Consider the following 17,898-nt stretch of genomic DNA (forward strand, 5'->3'; position numbering starts at 1 on the left):
CGTATTCTAGTTTAGTTTAACAAACCCCTAAAGACTACAACTCCCAGAGTGCCGTTGATACCTCACTTCCTTCTGGGTGGGTATCATTCACCATCAGCAACACAGGATTCGCAGAGGAGGGAGGAGAAGAACAAAATGGCGCTGACCAGGTGGGTAGGGGAGGGGGAAGAAGCGGGAGTTTATTACGACATAGGGACAGGTTGTTGACTTGTTCCCGCATTTCGTGTTTTTAAATATATGTGTGTGTGTGTGTGTGCTGTAAGCCTAGATATATGCACATCGTGGACTGTGGCAAAGTGGATGGATTACGGGAAGATTGCGTTACGGAGGTCTGAGGTGATCCGGGCATTTTTCTTTAGCGCTTATTCCACAGGCCGTTTCGGCCGGCCTGTTTCCCGCGTCGTCGCCGCCCCTACTTAGTGCCCTTAATAAGAATAGTGAAATCCTTTCAGAAATGAAAGCTTCGGTTCACCAAAAAATAAATGTTTGGCCACACGGGATTGGTCTACTAGCCAGTAAAAAAAAGAAGGTGCTGGGTGGCCACCCCTTCTTTGCCCTCCCCCCCCTTAGTTAGTATCGGTAGGGTGTGATTGATTAATCATAGTGTACCGAAAATTGAAGTTCTAATTTAAAATGGTTTTCACCAGGCAAGGATGGTATAGGAGAGATTGGTGATAATTATGGCTTCCATGTGCGCAAATCGTTAATTCCAGGTGGGATTAGAAGCCATTGCTGGATATATTAAGCAGAATTGGCTATTTTTTACACTTCTTGTTGTTAGCTGCGAAGTCGTGTCAAACCCATCGCGACCCTATGGACAATATTCCTCCAGGCCTTCCTGGCCTCTATCATCTTCTGGAGTCCATTTAAGCTCACACCTACTGCTTCATTGACTCCATCCAGCCACCTCATTCTCTGTCGTCCCCTTCTTCTATTGCCCTCAATCTTTCCCAGCATTAGGCTCTTCTCCAGTGAGTCCTTCCTTCTCATTAGGTGGCCAAAGTATTTGAGTTTTAGCTTCAGGATCTGGCCTTCTAAAGAGCAGTCAGGGTTGATCTCCTCTAGGACTGACCGGTTTGATCGCCTTGCAGTCCAAGGGACTCGCAGGAGTCTTCTCCAGCATCAGAGTTCAAAGGCCTCAATTCTTTGGCGCTCAGCCTTTTTTATGGTCCAACTTTCACTGCCATACATTGCAACTGGGAAGACCATAGCCTTGACTATACGCGCTTTTGTTGACAGGGCGATGTCTCTGCTTTTTAGTGTGCTGTCTAGATTTGCCATGGCTTTCCTCCCGAGGAGCAAGCATCCTACGGGAGAAGGGCAGTATATAAGTTTAATAAATAATAATAATAATCTTTTAATTTCTTGGCTAAAGTCCCCATCTGCAGTGATCTTGGAGCCCAGGAAAATAAAATCTGTCACTACCCATTTCTTCCCCATCTATTTGCCAGGAATTGAGAAGGCCAGATGCCATGATCTTGGTTTTCTTAATAAGTTTCAACCCAACTTTTGCACTCTCCTTCTTCACCTGCAACAAGAGGCTCTTTAGTTCTTCTTCACTTTCTGCCATTAGAGTGGTACCATCTGCGTATCTTAGGTTGTTGATATTTCTTCCGGCAATCTTAATTCCAACTTTTGATTCATCTAACCCTGCCTTTCTCATGATGTGCTCTGCATATAAGTTAAATAGGCAGGGCGACAGTATACAGCCTTGCCGGACTCCTTTACCAATTTTGAACCAGTCAGTGTTTCTGTGTCCAGTTCTCACTGTTGCTTCTTGGCCCACCTATAGGTTTCTCAAGAGACAAATAAGATGGTCTGGTACGCCCATCTCTAAGAACTTGCCACAGTTTGTTATGATCTACACAATCAAAGGCTTTAGCATAGTCAATGAAGCAGAAGTAGATGTTTTTCTGGAACTCTCTAGCTTTCTCCATGATCCAGCGTATGTTGGCAAATTGATCTCTAGTTCCTCTGCCTCTTCGAAATCCTGCCTGTACTTCTGGTAGTTCTCGATCTACATACTGCTGGAGTCTAGTTTGTAGGATTTTAAGCATAACTTTACTAGCATGAGAAATGAGTGCAATGGTGTGATAGTTTGGACATTCTTTTTCACTGCCTTTCTTTGGAATTGGAATGTAAACTGATCTTTTCCAATCCTGTGGCCACTGTTGAGTTTTCCAAATTTGCTGGCAAATTGAGTGTAGCACTTTTACTGCATCTTCTTTTAAGATTTTGAATAGCTCAGCTGGGATACTGTCACCTCCACTACCTTTGTTGTTGCTCAGCTTTTCTAAGGCCCACTTCACTTCACATTCTAGGATGTCTGGCTCAAGGTCAGTGACCACCTCATTGTGATTATCAGGAACATTAACCTCATTCTTGTATAGTTCTGTGTAATTTTGCCACTTCTTGTTAATCTCTTCTGCCTTTGTTAGGTCCCTGCCATTTTGGTCCTTTATCATGCCCATTTTTGCATGAAACGTTCCCTTCATCTCTCCAATTTTCTTGAAAAGATCTCTGGTCCTCCCTATTCTATTGTTTTCTTCTATTTCTTTGCACTGTTCATTTAAGAAGGCATTCTTATCTCTTGTAGCTATTCTCTGGAATTCTGCATTCAATTGGGCGTATCTTTCTTTTTCTCCCTTGCCTTTCGCTTCCCTCCTTTCCTCAGCTATTTGCAAAGCTTCCTCAGACAGCCATTTTGCTTTCTTGCATTTCTTTTTCTTTGGGATGGTTTTGGTTGCTACCTGTTCTACAATGTTGCGAACCTCTGTCCATAGTTCTTCAGGCACTCTGTCTATCAGATCTAATTCCTTAAATCTATTTGTCACCTCTACTGTATATTCGTCAGGGATATGATTTAATTCATACCTGAGTGGTCTAGTGCTTTTCCCTACTTTCTTCAGTGTAAGCCTAAACTTTGCAACGAGAAGCTCATGGTCTGAGCCACAGTCAGCTCCTGGTCTTGTTTTTACTGACTGTATAGAGCACGGGTCGGCAACCTGCGGCTCCGGAGCCGCATGCAGCTCTTTGAGCTGTCTCCTGCGGCTCCCAGCCGCCCGGTGCACGCGCACCTCTTCGAACAGGCAGTGGTGCGCGCGCACCTCTCCAAATGGAGAGTGGCACCGCCCTTTTGGAGAGGTGCGCGCACACCTCTCCGAATGGGCGGAGGTGCGCGCGCACCTCCGACCGAACAGCCAGTGGTGCCACTCGTTGGGAAAGCTGCCGCGGCCCGTTTGCACAGCTGCCGCCTTCAGAGGCGCCACTGCCTGTTCTGAGAGGTGCGCGCGCACCTCTGAATGAGCGGAGGTGCGCGCGCACATCTCCGAACGAGCGGAGGTGCGCGCGCACCTTTCCAAACCTTTGGAGAGGTGCGTGTGCACTGCCGCGCGAACGGGCAGCAACGCCGCTCTTTGGGAAAGCTGCCGCGGCACGTTTGCAGGCTACCGAAAGCGGCAGCTCTGCAAACGGGTCACAGCAGCTTTCCGAACAAGCGGCGCCGCTGCCCGTTCCGAGAGGTGCGCGCGCACCTCTTGGAACGAGCGGAGGTGTGCGCGCACCTCCAAACCTTTGGAGAGGTGCGCGCGCACCTCCGTGCGAACGGGCAACGGCGCCGCTCTTTGGGAAAGCTGCCGCGGCCCGTTTGCAGGCTGCCGAAAGCGGCAGCTCTGCAAACGGGCCGCGGCAGCTTTCCGAACAAGCGGCGCTGCTGCCCGTTCCGAGAGATGCGCGCGCACCTCTCCGAACGAGCGGAGGTGCGCGCGCACCTCTCCAAACCTTTGGAGAGGTGCGCGCGCACCTCCGCGCAAACGGGCAGCGGCACCGCTCTTTGGGAAAGCTGCCGCGGCACATTTGCAGGCTGCCGAAGGCGGCAGCTCTGCAAATGAGCCGTGGCAGCTTTCTGAACAAGCGGCGCTGCTGCCACTGGGAACCGGTTCCATCACACACAAAAAAAGTGGCAACTGTGGGCGTCCGTGCATGCGCAAGAAAAAATGTTTTGCGCATGCGCAAAACATTTTTTGCGCATGCGCGTGCATGGATACACGCACGTGGTTCCCACTTTTTGTGTGTGTGTGATGGAACCGGTTCCCAGTGGCTCTTTTCCTTTTTCAGGTTGCCGACCCCTGGTAAAGAGCTTCTCCATCTTTGGCTGCAGAGCATATAGTCAATCTGATTTCTGTGTTGACCGTCTGGTGATGTCCATCTGTAGAGCCGTCTCTTGGGTTGTTGGAAAAGAGTGTTTGCTGTGACCATCGTATTCTCTTGACAATATTCTATCAGCCTGTGCCCTGCTTCATTTTGTACTCCAAGGCCAAACTTGCCTGTTATTCCGGTTATCTTTTGGCTTCCTACTTTAGCATTCCAATCCCCCATGATGATAAGGACATCATTTTTGGGCGTTAGTTCTATAAGGTGCTGTAGGGCTTCATAGAACTGGTCAATTTCATCCTCTTCAGCACCGGTGGTTGGGGCATAGACTTCGACTGCTGTGATATTGAATGGTTTGCCTTGGATTCGAACTGAGATCATTCTGTCATTTTGAGGGATGTATCCCAGTATTGTTTTTCCTACTCTTTTATTGTCTATGAAGGCTACTCCATTTCTTCTGAGGGATTCTTGTCCGCAGTAGTATACCTGATGGTCATCTGAATTAAATTCACCCATTCCTGTCCATTTTAGTTCGCTGATACCTAAGATGTCGATGTTCAGTCTTGTCATCTCTTGTTTGACCACGTCCAGCTTTCCTTGATTCATGGATCTTACATTCCAGGTTCCTATGGAGAAAGAATCTTTACAGCATCGGACTTTCCTTTCACCACCAGACACATCCACAGCTGAGCGTCCTTTTGGCTTTGGCCCAGTCGCTTCATTCTTTCTGGCGCTACTAGTACTAGCCCTCTGCTCTTCCCCAGTAGTATATTGGACGCCTTCCGACCTGAGGGGCTCATCTTCCAGCGTCATATCGTTTTGCCTTTTGGTACTGTCCATAGGGTTTTCATGGCAAAGATACTGGAGTGGGTTGCTATTTCCTTCTCCAGTGGATCACGTTTTGTCAGAACACTCTGCTATGACCTTTCCGTCTTGGGTGGCCCTGCACGGCATAGCTCATAGCTTCATTGAATTATGCAAGCCCCTTCACCACGACAAGGCAGTAATCCATGAAGGGGATTTTTTACACTAGCAAGCCCCAAAGAAAGCATTTTTCATATATTAACTATATCTTCAGTTTTAATTTGTCAGTTGTGTATAAAGCACTCCTGTAAAGCTCAATCTGTAAAGCTCAAAATCTGAAGTTATTATTTGGAATAACTGAAATAGAACTTGTAGCTTCTGAGTTCCTAAACCACTCTAAAAACAACAATTCAGAACTGAAGATGACAAAAGAGAAAATGAATCTTTCCTCCATGGATGCAGTTGCCAAAATATTTGAAAAATGTTAAGCATTGTGGGTATTTTATAGTGAAAGACAGAATCATTTTTTAAAAAAAAAATTGTTGGAATAAAAGTTACATGTTAAAAAGAAAGAGAACAATATTAAATTCTTCTGTTTGCTTAGTTTTTTACCAGCACCAACCCAGTTGTCTCAAGACCAACTGGAATTAGAAGAGAGAGCAAGATCTCAGAGAGTGAGACAGACTGCATTGGTGTCATCACGAAGGGAGCCTCCTCCTTATGGTTATCGGAAAGGATGGATACCACGAATGTTGGAGGTAAATAATAGTTTGCATTCATTTAGCCACCAAAAATGATTTCCATCTTAAAAGATAAGTCTGGACTTTTGAATGCAATATGTAGATTTTATTTAAAATGCTTTTTTCTCCTAAGGTCAACTTAGATGTTCCAAATTCAGAATCCTTGATTTTGCTGTCTAGGTGCATTTTGCTCAAATTTAGTTGTCAAACATTTTGCAATCTAAAATGTTTTACTATGCTCTTTATTGTGAAGCATAAAAGCATAATAAACAATAACACAGTTAGATACCAAATTAATTAATGCCCATTGTTGCTCGGTCCAGTAATAACCATTCAAGATTGAATAATCTTCCTCAAGGACATCGAGAGTGGAAGAAAGCTGTACCAGAAAAGCATAGTCTCTGCACCCCAATCTCTCAAGGGATTTTAAATACTTCTATACAAGAAAGTCCTGAAGATGTCTTTGAGCCACGTTATGAGGGTCTTTGTAGGTCCTTCATCTGTAACAGAAGTAGACAACTGTCCAGCCAATCTAGTAAGACCAAGTTCGTGTCTTAACTATCGTCTGGAATCCACACTTAACTGTGACAAAGAACCGTCCCCTGTGTTTTCTCACTTTATGGCAGACCACTGCCCAACATGATTTTTATCTCTGGCCAATCCCCAGCATAAAAAGTACCATCCAGATCTCAAAAGGGACAATAATCTGGGCAGATCTTCAAAAGCTACCTAGGGATACATGTTTGATCACCTGAGAAATAAAGTACAGGTGGTCTTTCATTTACAACCACAGTTGTGTTCAGAATCTGTTGTTAAGCAGAGTGGTCATTAAATGAGATGACTCATGACTAGTTTGCTTAGTGACTGCAACCCAGTTCTTCCAGTTGCAGTCATTAAGTGGATCAGTGGAAGTGGCCCAGGCTTCCCCAGACATGGTGGGGCAGAGAGAGGACCCAGGCCGCCAACCACCTCCAGAAGGCCCAGACCCTCTTCTTACCTTAATGGGGAGAACAGTCACAAGAATGTTGCTGTTTCCTAGCATTTTCACCAGATTTGAGGTCCATTCCTCAGGTGCCCAAAGGGATTTCTCTCCCCTCCATGCAAGAAGGGAGGAACGGACCTCAAATCAGGCAAAAACCACTAGGAAGCACCAGGATTCTGAACCTTTCAGAAAGCTGGTGATCACTGGCATTTTTCTTTCTCCAGAACCTTTCTGAGCCTCCCAGAGGAAAGGGAAAATGATAGCAAACATCAGGTTCTGAGGTAGTGTTTTCCTCCCCTTGGAGCCTTTCTGAGGGGAGGGGGAAATGCTAGAAATATATGCTATAATCTTGCTTGTATAATATCTGTTTGTTGCTAAGCACATCGTTTCAAAAGTATATACGTGATTAATAAATGTGTTTAGGACAGACATGTCAAACACAAGGCCCGGGGGCCGGATCCGGCCCACGAAGTGGTTTCATGTGGCCCGCGAAGCCATCCTGGAAACAGTGAGGGAACGGCCCCCACTGCCTTGGCCTTGGCTCAGAGACCCTCCTTCTGCCAGAGATCCTCAGATCTGTCCCACTCCTGCCCAGGCCCCCTTAGGCACCCTTCATGGGAACGTTGTAGAGCTGGCCATGCCCACCCACTAGGCCATACGCACTCTAGCCACGCCCACCCAGTAGGCCATGCCCACCCTGGCCACACCCACCCGGCCCCCTGAGGGCAACCGCAATGCTGATGTGGCCCTCAATGAAATTGAGTTTGACACCCCTGGTTTAGGATTACAGCATAGGATGTGACTGGCTACATGACAACTACGCAATTTCAACCTAAACATACGGCTTTTGGAGGAAAACCTTTTCGACATATCAATGGAAAAATCAGTTTTGAAACCAAACAACTTTCAGAAACATTTTATGTTGGATGAGAATAATACACAGAAAACCAAAAATGTCCTGATGGTTCCAAAACTTGTGATTTTAATTTCTGTTATTTTTTAAATAAACTTTCAGCTCTTAATTACAGTATTTTGTGCTCTTGTCTACAGTCTAATCACATTCATTTTTTTATTTTTGTGTAGGATTTTGGAGATGGAGGTGCTTTCCCAGAAATCCATGTTGCCCAATATCCTCTGGATATGGGCCGAAAAAAGAAAATGTCGAATGCATTAGCTGTTCAGGTGGATTCCGAAGGAAAAATAAAATACGATGCTATAGCTCGGCAGGGACAATCAAAAGACAAGGTAATAGGACTCTCAAAAGTTTATATTTAAAGTATAATTGCTTCAGTTTACTAAAATGTTTTGCTATGAATAATGGAGAAGGTGTTCAGAAGAAAAAATGTAAAGGCTTTTTTAAAGTGCTGAAAGGTTTGGAAAGAAATTCAGATCTTTCTCTTTTTTCTCTGAAGATGTTTTTTGTTTTTGTTTTTTTCCTAGAGATGAAATCATGAAATGAATGAAATAAAAAATGAAACGTGAAATATGCCCTAATATTTTATTTTTAAACAAACAAAAAACTATTGTGAAACAAATCAATATATGTATCAATTCAAGAAGCAACTATATAACATTTTTAGAAATTCTGTCTGTACTGCAGTATATTTAGGAAAATGGGATTATATTTTGAATAATATTTTTCTGAATTACACCCTTAGTAATATAGCAACTCCTGGGTTTTGTGATTATTAGCTACATATGGAATAAAGTAGTAAATTAATTTATTTGTGTAAGCAAGCACTGAAGAAATAATTTCATTCCGAAGCAATATATTTGTCCATATACAGAATAGTCAAGGAACATATTTCTCTTTCTATACCTAAGTATTACTACTACCTAACTATTACCTACACTGTTTTATTGGTCTGCCTATTTCTGTGCTGTCTCTTCAGGACTATGGATAGAAGAGACTTCTGGCCATGATTGTTGGAGCCTGTATTGTTTGCTGTATTGATTATTGTTAATGAGTGTTGACTACCTCAACTATGAATTTTGTTACATGTTTTATATAGTTGTTTATATTGTTTTTGAATTATATTTTTAGTGTTTTTGTGCTTTTTTAAATTGTGAACCATTTAGAACCATATATTGAGAAGGGTGATTATAAAATTTAAATTATAAATAATCTTCACTCATGTACAGTATAAGCCATGTTTAAGTCATGTTGACTTAAAACCACAATTGGGACTGGAATTTCAGTCGCTAAGAGAAGCCATTGTAAAGCAAGATGTCACATGCCCACATCACTTAACATCTGGCACTCCCAGCTTCCAGTGTTAGGCAAGAATCACAAGCTGTTAAGTGGAGGGAGGCCCACTTAAGGAACACGGGGATGTATTGAGGTTGATGAAGGTTCCTGCGAGGCCAAGCACAGGCTGCACAAGAGTTGGGGGTGTTGTAGTGCGGCACAAGGGCAGGGAGACTGGGAAAGAAGCTTCAGCTGCCATAGCCTGACCCAACATTGCAGTAAAAATGCACCACATTCTGGGAAAAGTCCAATACTAGGGAAGCCTTCACGGTGATGGGGGAGGGGGACAAAGCAGCCAACCTGTAGGAAGTGTCCAATGCTGGAGAATCCTCTACAACAGATAGTGAAGCAGCAACTCCCCCAGGAAACACCAAACACCTGGGAAGCCTCCACAGCACATGAAAATTGTGCCGTGTCAGGGAATTCCTGTCCCAATGGTCATAAGTCAAGGACTACTTCTGAAAAATAGCTTATTCTAAAGTACAGTACGAGGTTATGCAGTATCGTCATGGCACATGGAGATTATTTAGGTGATTTGAAGCAATTTTCACAGATAGGTAGGCCACTGGCTAATTCTAAAATGATTATTCAAAGTTTATCACACTAAAGTCCATTATCTTAAAGTGTGGTCTTATTTTAATTATTCTATTTAGAACTTCTTTTTTTTAATGTTGGAAGAATGTCTTTGCATTTTATTTCCTAGGGTTGACTGATTATTTATTTTGGTCTTGGAAGTAAGATTTGGTTCTTTATGCATTGAGATTCTTGTGAGTTTTATGGGCAATTACAATAAAGAAATAATTGCTCTTTAAATGTCTTTCATTTCACTTTGTGAAATGTGATTCTGTGGGTACTCATTTTAGGGATTGTTAATTTTGGAAATTCCTGGATGAGAATTGATAAATGTCTCCTATGCTAAATTATTATTAGGACTCAAGTCTCTTTTATTGCAGACAAATGAACAAAGATTTAAAACAATCTCTAATGAGCAATATATATCCATTTGAACAAAGAATTGTAGTTGTGATAGAAGACTATATACAGTAGCTCAGGGCTGAACTGTGGAGTCCTTGGTGCTGTTTAAGCTTGGTGCTTGCTTGTAGACATTTCATTAACTAACTCAGTGTGAGTGAATAAAGGTAACATTAGTGCAAAATGTGATACGTAAAACAGTTTAATGTCATCACATGGACAAAATATATTTTAAAAAATACTATACAAGCAAAAACAATGTGATGATATAAAAAGTTTATATTGGTGATAAAGTAAAAGTTGTTTAAACAGAAAAAAATGTAGAACAGGCTTGAACAACTCTTTGAGGGGAAAGGTCCAGATTGAAATCTTTAAAATAATTGTGAGCCCCCAAGCAATAGCTGGTGCACCGATCAGGCATCACTGGAGCTAACAGTGTATGTGAGGCTTGGAGGTGTTGTGTTTTTCATAATGAAAATGGCTGCAAGAGCCTATGTGGTAGTGGCACTCCTTCCCAGAGGCATGGATTGGTTGTTTTTCAAAAAATGCCAGTGGGCTCCACAAGACTGCATAAGACACAGCCTGCACACACTACATGTGCAAAATTGATCTAGACCATATAGAAACATACTGTTCCAATCCAAGAATATGCCATCTTGTTACAATCATAAAAGCTTGGAAAGATGGTTTAGATTACTTTTTTCTTTCATTAAATTGTGTCTTCTTAGAGACTGCCAGAACAAGTCCCTGCACTTTTTCTTTAGCCAAATTTCTGTATTTCTGCATCATAAAATGTAGATAAACAAGATAACTGTAGTTCCAAATGGAAAACATTCCTAGACCTTTGATTACCAAAAAACAGAATTCAGGAAAGTTTTATGCATATTTCTCCTATCTAAAGCTAAGAGTATTATATGATAGTTTTTAATCTTATGCTGACATAATATTAGATATGATGGAGCTTGTTCAATGCTGGAAAATTAGTCCAGCCTTCTAAAAAGCTGCAGAGCCTTTTTTTTAATCTACGGTGTTCCTTTTCTTTAGTGATCTTTTTCATGTTTCAGGTCATTTACAGCAAATACACAGACCTCGTTCCCAAAGAAATTATGAATGTGGATGACCCTGAGCTTCAAAGGCCAGATGAGGATGCTGTCAAAGAGGTATAGCTAATGATGATGCATGTAACATGGTAAAAAAGGTAAAGATCTGCCCCGTCCATTGTGTCCGACTCCAGGGCATGGTGCTCATCTCTGTTTCTTAGCTGAGGGAGGCATGCACATGTTGTCCAAATGTTTAATGTATTATATGTATTTGCAGCTTACAGAAAAGACACGAGTTGCACTGGAAAAGTCCGTCTCTCAAAAAATTGCAGCAGCAATGCCAGTCCGAGCAGCTGATAAACTAGCTCCAGCTCAGTATATTCGGTATACAATACTTTTTGTATTGTTTATTTTTTTATATAGCTATAATATATGCCTTCTTCACATGATTATGTGAAAACAGGAGCAGTTACAGGAAAATTGAAAAACATGTTATTTGTGTTCATTCCTGGTAATGAATTTTATCTTGGAAATATATATCAGTCTCATGGTCCATAAAAGGTCAATAAGCACAGTAATGTCTATGAAGCAATAGGACATTTAACTGGAAATTTTATTCTGTATATAGTCAATAAAATTCGATAGAATGTGAAATGTCAAGTTTTGTTCTGGGTGTGAAACAGCTTACCTGTGGTAAGATGGGCGGCCAATAAATTTGATAGTTAAACAAATGTGTGTACAGTCTAAAAGTACAGCAATGCTGGAAAATTTATTTATTTGCCGCCGATCTCGTAACAAAACCGGTAAATGTAATGAAAGTTTGTACTAAGACCTTTTTCTCACTTTGTCAGATACACACCATCACAGCAGGGAGTGGCATTTAATTCTGGTGCAAAGCAGAGAGTTATTAGAATGGTGGAGATGCAAAAGGATCCCATGGAGCCTCCAAGATTCAAGTGGGTTTTAGAAATACTGCTTATTCAGAAATAAGAGGTATTGATGCTATGATTTTCACATATTAGGATTAATAAGAAAATGATGCTATGATTTTCACATATTAGGATTAATAAGAAAATTCCTCGTGGGCCGCCATCTCCTCCTGCTCCAGTAATGCATTCTCCCAGTAGAAAGGTAATGCTTTCACAGCTGGTTTCTTCCTCCAAGTTGTCTTTTGTTTTCATGTTTATATTATTGTTTTTGTTGTTAATTTCCCACAAACCCTGTATAGTTTTAAATAATTCTAGCACACATCCACACTTCTCTAATGCAACCCACACTTTCACTCCCACTCTAACCTCACCCTCTCCCAATGCTTGAGTGAAGAGCCAAATCTTAACCCGGGTCTCCCCTGAAAGTTAAAAGAGAGGAGACCTCCTGGATTTTGGAGGGAGGACGTTCCATAGGATTGGGGCTGCATTAGAAAAGGCATGCTTTATATAATCGGCAAAAAAAGTAAACAGTTCTGTATATACTTCAGCACTGTTAGCGCTGTACATTCCTATCAACTGCTCAGGTGGTGTAATCACTTTACAGAAAAACAGCATGTTCTTTGAGCTGATAGGTGGCTGAGGTTGCTTTCAAAACTATTAGGAAAACTATCAGGAGTGAGGATGCATAGAAATTCTCAATTTACAACTCAAAGCTGACCTACCGTAAGCTGAGTCCTCAAACCTTGGTGCTTCTAAAAAAGAACATGATTAGATGATTTTAAAAAGTCCATCTTTGTACTTCAAATTATTGAAAAGTTCTTCTTAGTTTTCACTTTCCAAAAGACAGATCTTTAAAACCACTCTGATATAAATTGGTACTTGCTATTTATTATTCTGCTATAGTGTTGAGAAATTTCCATTGATAAAAATAAAAAAAACCATTCTATTTTCTGTGTAGATGACTGTAAAGGAGCAGCAAGAATGGAAAATTCCACCTTGTATTTCAAACTGGAAAAATGCAAAGGTAATTAATTGGTTATGGTGACATACCCTACAGATAGCATCCTAAGAATCTCACTGAAAAATGAACAATTTGGATTACTTTGAAATATCTAGAACTGAGTAAACAAGCTACTTTTAAAAAGTAGTTTATTTTTTCCCATTAGACGGATATTAGAATAACAACTTGGATAGGGTAGTAGGGCAACCATGTCAGTTACTAATCACTGAAATTAGTTCCACAAATAGAGGCTTGTTCAGTGTAATAAAACATAGCATAATAGCAAAAGTATTTTAAGTGTCTCCATAATAAAAGTTCAAAATGAGTATTTATTAAGCCGCGTGTAGACTAACTTTCCTGCTGCATTCTACTGAAATTAAATTAAAATTATGGATTTGCTTTTGTAGTACAAATACTTTTTATGGTCATTAAATGCCTTTTCTCTTTTTTACAGGGTTACACTATCCCATTAGACAAACGCCTGGCTGCAGATGGTAGAGGACTGCAGACTGTACACATTAATGAAAATTTTGCTAAATTGGCAGAAGCTCTTTACATTGCTGATAGAAAGGTCATTGTTTATCAAATTTATATGCTGCCCATCTCCACTGCCTAATATTCTATCTGGCTAAATTCTCCGTGTTTATATTACAATCCAAAATGTAAAGTAACGTTGCTATTATAATTGCTTAAATTCTGAATTTTGTACAGGCTCGTGAGGCTGTAGAAATGCGAGCCCAGGTAGAACGCAAGATGGCTCAGAAGGAAAAAGAGAAACATGAGGAGAAACTTCGGGAAATGGCCCAGAAGGCCAGGGAACGAAGAGCTGGAATCAAAACTCACATGGAGAAAGGTACCACCTTTCAAGTGTTCCATTTCACAATATTTCAAATATTTTTACTTAAACCTGTTGAACAATCTTGTTGGGAAGATTGCAATGAATCTGCAGGAATGGTGTGCTTATCAGTCTCTACCTTTTGATGTATGCTGCTTTTCACATACAGGACTGCCACCTGATTGCATGTATGTTCATGTAAAAATGAATTAGAGAACTTGTGGTCCTAGAGCCAGATGCAACCAATCCTATTTTGTCCCCTCACATTCCCTATCTAGTCACAGTTGTTAAATTTCCCTCCCTTTTGAAGTGGGAAATAAAGGAAAGCTGTAGTGTAAGCCCTAAAAGCAAGCATAACTTTTAATTCCCAAAATAATTCCAGGTCCCACACACTTTGTAGACATCAGTGTCCCCAAAAATCATGTGTCCCTTTGTCCCAAAAAAGTTGCCCATCCCTAAACTAGAGGTAAATTCCATAATTTAGTGATGTTTATTCCCAAATATTAACCTTCAGTGATTTTTATTGCATAAATAACTTGTAATGAATTTGATCATTTTTCAATTTTGAGTCAACTTGTATCTCAAATTTACCTATAGAGGATGGAGAAGTTAGGGAACGTGATGAAATCAGGCATGACAGGCGAAAAGAAAGGCAGCATGACCGGAATCTTTCCAGAGCAGCCCCTGACAAAAGGTAAAATTATTCAACTAGTATATAGCTGACACTTTTTCTTCTACCACACACACAAAAATAGTTCCAGTATATGAAGATAAAAAAAACTACAGTTGCCTTGTAATTGTTGTCTCAGATTGTACTTCTTTGCCAGAATTATCCTTTATGCCAGGGGTGTCAAACTGCCGGCCCACAGGCCGGATGCATCGTAGCAAAACTGCACCCAACCCATTGCCAGCAATGGCAAAAAAGCTGTGATACATCGCGACATGTTATGTGACTTGCGAGTTTGACACTCCTACTTTATGCAGTGCAGTAATCTCTTCAGAAATGTTGAGAAAATAGTATTACGGATAGTTCTCAAAATGATACAGAAAAACCAAGAGTTTGTAGCATTGAATTATTACTTTATTACATTATTGCACAAAAGAACATTGGTAAGCACCCGACACTATCATAAGATATAAAACCTGTGATGTTTTATCCAAAGAGCAGGACTAAAGTTCATTCTGAACATAAAACTTGTATGTTGCATCCTATACATTTTCCTTCATTTTCATCCTTCATATTTACCAGGCAAATTTTAATCTAATTTTTTAAACTGAAGTGCAGCTAATAATTGTTAATAAGTGGCTAAGTGTTAATAATTGACAGAGATGCAATACTGTTAAATTCAGATCAAAACTACAGAGAAATGAGAACAGAGATATTAGTGAAGTCATCGCATTGGGCGTTCCTAATCCTCGGACATCCAATGAAATTCAGTATGACCAGAGACTGTTCAACCAAACTAAGGTAAGGAATTCCAGGAGTACATGGAACATCAATTTCTCTATCTGATAAAGAATATACCAGGCCACTGGTATACAGAGCACCTTACAGTTAATTCTTAATTTGTTGTTGAGCCTGTGCTTAAATCCTGGTTAGTATAGGCAGAATTGGATAATATGTGAGTATACAAAAGAACGTTTACAGTTTTGATAATTATACCTTCCCTGGTAGTCCTCAGTTTATGATCAAAATTGAGATAGAAACTTATGTCATTTAATGAGGCAGTCATTAAGTGAGTGGCACCCAATTTTATCTTTGTTAAGTGAATCATGGTCATTAAGTGAATTATAGTCATTAAATGAATCTAGCTTCCTCTGTAAAGATCTTAAATTGTGATCACATGACCCAAGCTGGAACAAGTGTTGTAAATACAGGCCATTTTCCTGGCATTTGAATTTTGATCACGTGATTGGAGATGCTGCAGTGGTCATAAGTGCAAGGACTGGCCACAAGTCACTTTTTTCTTTTTATAATTAAACTTTTTGTTTATTTTCTAATGTTAGAATTATATCTTTGAAAATCAACGTGTCGGCTGAGTTACAGTGATTCAGTTCTATACAAATCTCCATTTATTCAGCCAATATTCCTCTCTAATTCTCTTAATATGTACTGTCTTTTATTAGTATACTTCTTATTCTATCAATCAGATACAACATGTTCCATTTTTTCTATAGTATTCTGTATAGTCGATTTTTTAGTTATAATCACAGTTTGAATTTGCGTATCTGAGCTGCTTTCTCATTTTTCTCCAAAGGCTCTAATTTCATTCCCAGCTGTAAGAAGGATTTGATAAGTTGCTTTTAGTGTATCCAGAATTTGTGCCAAATTTTTCTTCATAAGAAAAGTCTGTTCCTGGTCTTCTTTCATAATGATGAGTTAAATTAAAAACTTTTAGGTTTTTTTTCAGTAGATAAAGAGCTAAGTCTCTAACAGCTGGTGTTCAAGGTTACAGGAATCTTATCTTATTTTCTGAATTGTAGTCTCTTAAAGAATAACAGATTGCAGTTTCAGGTTTGGCCACAAGATGTCATCCCACTGTTTAAAAATTTCCTTTGAATCTAAAGTTATTTTAATCCTTTCAGTTTTTCTTCTATTTTATGAGGAAAAGCCCCAATCTTCAATAAAAATAGAGAGTAAAGAAATAGATAATGAAGAGTCTTTTAATCCACAAATTTTAGGAAATAAAGTCCCAATTGGGCTCCAATTATTTTTTCAAACGTTTTCAGCGCCCCTGGATCATCAGTCACTGCTGTTTTTAGAGGGAGGAGTAAAATCCCGCTTCCCTCTCCACAGGGGGGAAAAGTACTTTGCAGCTTTTGTAGGTAAAAAAAGAAGTTAGAATTTAAGAGAGGTAGATGTCATCCAGTCTCTTCCACGCTGCTTTAATGTTGCCTGATGGTAAGTGTGACTTCGGCTGTCCACCGGTTCGGAGGGAACGCCAGCTCTAACGGGAGAGCTACCGCTTTCCCACGATCCAGCGAAAGCCCCTCCTTGCTGGTCACCTCTCCGGGGTGACTTTTCAACCCTTTTAGGGGCCCCCAGTGATACGAAACTGGGCGAGGGAGACGGAGCTCATCTCCCAAGCACCCATGGTGGTCGCGTTGACAAACCGGAAGTCCGTCCACAAGTCACTTTTTTCACCACCGTATAATGGTGATTATACAAATGGTCAGAAGTCAAGAACTATTATACTCTGCAACTGCTAGGGAGAAGCCATCTTCACCCTTTCTCTCAAATTATCAGTGCTGACTTCTCATTCCTCCAGAATGCATTCTTTCCCTTCTGGGAATCCAGACTACATTCCATCACAACCACTCCCACATCCCCTGCAAAGCTGGGGATGCCTGCTTACTGTTCTGTGCACTTTGAAAGTAATGCAGTCACACTACAGCATGAGAGCCAGACTATGCCATAGGTATCCAACTTTTTGACTTTCCTGGGCCTCAGTGAAGAGGAATTGTCTTGGGCAGCATATAAAATATATAACATTGTTAATGTATAAAAATCATATTAAAATTTTATGATCTTGTGAGGCCACATTACTAGCTGTCCAGAGCTGCATGCTACTCACAAGCTATGGGTTGGACATGCCTGCTCTACGCAAACAGATTATTCGTGTCAAATCCTTTTTCTCTCCAATCTCTGCTAGTGGGGAGGAGAGCAAGTGATTCATGTAGGAAATCTCCTTTCCTCAGCTATCTTCCCCCACCCCCTCAAAACAGAAATTGGAGAGGGACTTAGTCTCTCTTTTCCGTTTGCTCTTCGACACATCAAAAGCAGGAAGGGGTAAATATGTTAGAAGCTGGCAGTGAAGCTCACAAATGATCATGTGACTGCAGGATGCTACAATTATTGTAAATACACATCAGATGACAACTGCTTTAATTGTGATCACATAACCAAGCTACAACAGCTACAACTTTGACCTGTTGTCTTTTTCAGCTGTCATAACTTCAGCAGTTGCTGAACAAGTGGTTGATAACTGAGAACTACCTGTATATGTTAATGAAATCTAGTTAGCTGTCACTTCTGACCATTGTGGTATTAATTTCTGTGGCCTTGAAAGTTTTTGGTTACCTTCCCCAGAGTTTACATTTATATACTTGGAACAGTTATGTCCTCCTCTGTACTTTTTCTCATTTGTTCTCTTCTCAAATGTGGTGTCCCCAAGCCGTAATTCCCTACATTTTTT

The 17,898-nt window shown here is 40.7% G+C and overlaps 1 protein-coding gene across 2 annotated transcripts in view; it reads left to right on the plus strand.

Moving 5' to 3' along the window:
- Window positions 1-17,898, plus strand: part of SNW1 (SNW domain containing 1) — a 19,311-nt gene continuing 1,413 nt past the window's right edge. The window contains exons 1-12 of one of the 2 annotated variants that reach the window (XM_081313648.1): window positions 1-149; window positions 5,561-5,714; window positions 7,762-7,923; window positions 10,963-11,058; window positions 11,216-11,322; window positions 11,790-11,894; window positions 12,000-12,069; window positions 12,826-12,891; window positions 13,322-13,438; window positions 13,579-13,720; window positions 14,300-14,396; window positions 15,053-15,170. In XM_081313648.1, coding sequence (XP_081169774.1) covers window positions 136-149; window positions 5,561-5,714; window positions 7,762-7,923; window positions 10,963-11,058; window positions 11,216-11,322; window positions 11,790-11,894; window positions 12,000-12,069; window positions 12,826-12,891; window positions 13,322-13,438; window positions 13,579-13,720; window positions 14,300-14,396; window positions 15,053-15,170 — 1,248 coding nt within the window. In that variant the 5' untranslated portion in view covers window positions 1-135. Of the gene's footprint in view, window positions 150-174; window positions 337-5,560; window positions 5,715-7,761; window positions 7,924-10,962; window positions 11,059-11,215; window positions 11,323-11,789; window positions 11,895-11,999; window positions 12,070-12,825; window positions 12,892-13,321; window positions 13,439-13,578; window positions 13,721-14,299; window positions 14,397-15,052; window positions 15,171-17,898 lie in introns of those variants that run through there. The other variant, XM_081313649.1, reaches the window with a different exon arrangement.

Source organism: Vipera berus (genome assembly GCF_964194415.1).
Source record: "Vipera berus genome assembly, chromosome: 1".
Classification (NCBI taxonomy): Eukaryota; Metazoa; Chordata; class Lepidosauria; order Squamata; family Viperidae; genus Vipera; species Vipera berus.